This window comes from Tupaia chinensis, unplaced genomic scaffold (assembly GCF_000334495.1).
Source record: "Tupaia chinensis unplaced genomic scaffold, TupChi_1.0 Scaffold000067_1, whole genome shotgun sequence".
Lineage (NCBI taxonomy): Eukaryota > Metazoa > Chordata > Mammalia > Scandentia > Tupaiidae > Tupaia > Tupaia belangeri.
Genome location: NW_006159526.1, coordinates 3,697,690 through 3,699,744, shown reverse-complemented (window position 1 = coordinate 3,699,744; position 2,055 = coordinate 3,697,690). Strand labels below are relative to the sequence as shown.

The 2,055-nt window shown below is 62.1% G+C and overlaps 1 protein-coding gene across 1 annotated transcript in view; it reads left to right on the top strand.

The window, feature by feature from the left end:
- DMWD (DM1 locus, WD repeat containing) overlaps positions 1-2,055 on the top strand; it is a gene marked incomplete at its 5' end in the record, with an annotated part of 6,653 nt that extends 4,598 nt beyond the window's left edge. Inside the window, 3 exon segments of the mRNA XM_006142171.3 lie at positions 32-323; positions 1,129-1,203; positions 1,538-2,055. Of these exon segments, the coding sequence (XP_006142233.2) occupies positions 32-323; positions 1,129-1,203; positions 1,538-1,585 (415 nt within the window).

The following is a 2,055-nucleotide window of genomic DNA, read 5'->3' as shown; positions in this document are numbered from 1 at the left end:
TTGCCCCGCTCACACTGCAGGAGCGGCGGGCCCGCGGGGCCGAGAAGGAGCACAAGCGCTACCACAGCCTGGGCAACATCAGCCGGGGCGGGGGTGGCAGTGGGGACAAGCCCAGCGGTCCAGCCCCCCGCAGCCGCCTGGACCCCGCCAAGGTGCTGGGCACCGCGCTGTGCCCGCGCATCCATGAGGTGCCACTGCTGGAACCCCTCGTGTGCAAGAAGATCGCCCAGGAGCGGCTGACCGTCCTCCTCTTCCTGGAGGACTGCATCATCACCGCCTGCCAGGAGGGCCTCATCTGCACCTGGGCTCGGCCGGGCAAGGCGGTGAGTCCCCCCACTGGCCGCCCGCCCGGGGCTGGCGGGCCCCCTGGTGGGAAGAGGTGGGCGTCTGCAGAGGGCTTTGTCACTGTCTCAGCCTCTGGCCAGTGGGATCCTGGCATCCGGGAACAAGACCTCTGAGGTCATAGGGACAGGGCCCGGCATCAGTCGACAGAGAGTGGCAGGGTTGGAGGAGACTGCTGGGGAGCGGTGGGGCTCCTGGTTGGATGCCCGAAGGGCAGCTGACAGGCCTGGCATGGCCAAGTCACTGCGAGGTCACTCAGAGCAGAAGCTGTTTCTATGGGAATCTGGTCTTTAAGTGGTGGAACTCTTTGAAGGACTTCCGGCTAAAATTCTACCCTGGGGTCCTGCCTTCCAGCCTGGGCTTGGCCTCTTAGGACCACTGGAAGCCGGAGTCCAGGTTGCATCTCGCACTTTTGCTCTGTCTGTGACCCCTGGGTGCGTCAGCCGCCCGCCTCTGATCCCCAGCTTGTCACTGTTAGAACAGAGGGTGCTGGGTGGATGTGCCCACCTGGGGAGCTGTGAGATTCAAAACATGCAGTGGGTGAGCTCAGACCTGCTTCCGCGGTAAGGTCAGAGAGTGCTGGGTGTCTCGGCCCCTCAGGGCCTGGACTCTGGTGCTCGGGGTCCCAGATCTGAGGGGTGTGGCTTGGTCCCTGCGAGCCTTGGTTTTAGCATCTGAGTCCTGAGTCCCTAGAACTCCAAAGCACAGTCTCAGGGCCTCGGAGGGAAGGGCGTTGGGATTGGGGAGTCTGGCGGAGTCCTGAAAGGGACCCCTCTGTCTCCCTAGTTCACAGACGAGGAGACCGAGGCCCAGGCAGGGGAAGGAAGTTGGCCCAGGTCACCCAGCAAGTCAGTGGTAGAGGTAGGATGGTCCCTGAGTTCTTTCTCCTCTGTACTTCAGGAGTCCCCCCACTCCAGGCCAGAAGGGGACATCTCCCCCTCCTCTGACCCCCACCCATGGTCTTTGCTTTGACTAACCCGGTTAGATTATGGCTGTGTGAACGCGCCGGCTGCCAGGACAGGGCAGCTAGTCGAGTGCCTAGAGCAGTGGCGTCTGGCTGAGGGTCTGGGGCGGCCTGAGGGGCAGGGCCAGGGTGACCCAGGCTTGGAGACGGAAGCCAGCTCTCTCCCTGGGTGCCGCCCAAAGCCCTAGGTGGTTTCTAACCACTCCTGCCTCTCCCTCTCATCTTTCCCAGGGCATCTCCTCCCAACCAGGCAACTCCCCGAGCGGCACAGTGGTGTGAAGCCATGGATGTTGGGGTCCCCCACCCCCTGCCTGTCTCCTAGCCATAACTCCCTGCTGACCTCATGGATCAACGTATTAACAAGACTAACCATGACGGACGGGCTGCTCCAGTCCCCCATCCTGCACACATTTTGGGGGTCCCTCAGCCTGGCCCAGACACTGGGGGGTGTAGTGGTCCTGTGGCCTCAGCCTTGTCCCCACCCACTGCCAAGTACAATGACCCCTTTCTCAGAAACATCAGTGTTACCCTAACCCTGTCCCCAGCATGTGACTGGTCACTCCTAGGGGAGCAGCTCCCCACCCACAGAGCCCCAGCCTTGCAGCCCCTCAGTTGGGAGAGTGGGAGTGTCCCCACCTGCCCCCCCTTGCTATTGTCTGTGCTGTCGAAGAGTGTTAAGTTATGGACATCCCTCGGGGCCTGCCCTGTTCCCCAGGACCTCTTATTTATACTAAAATTCCCTGTTTTCA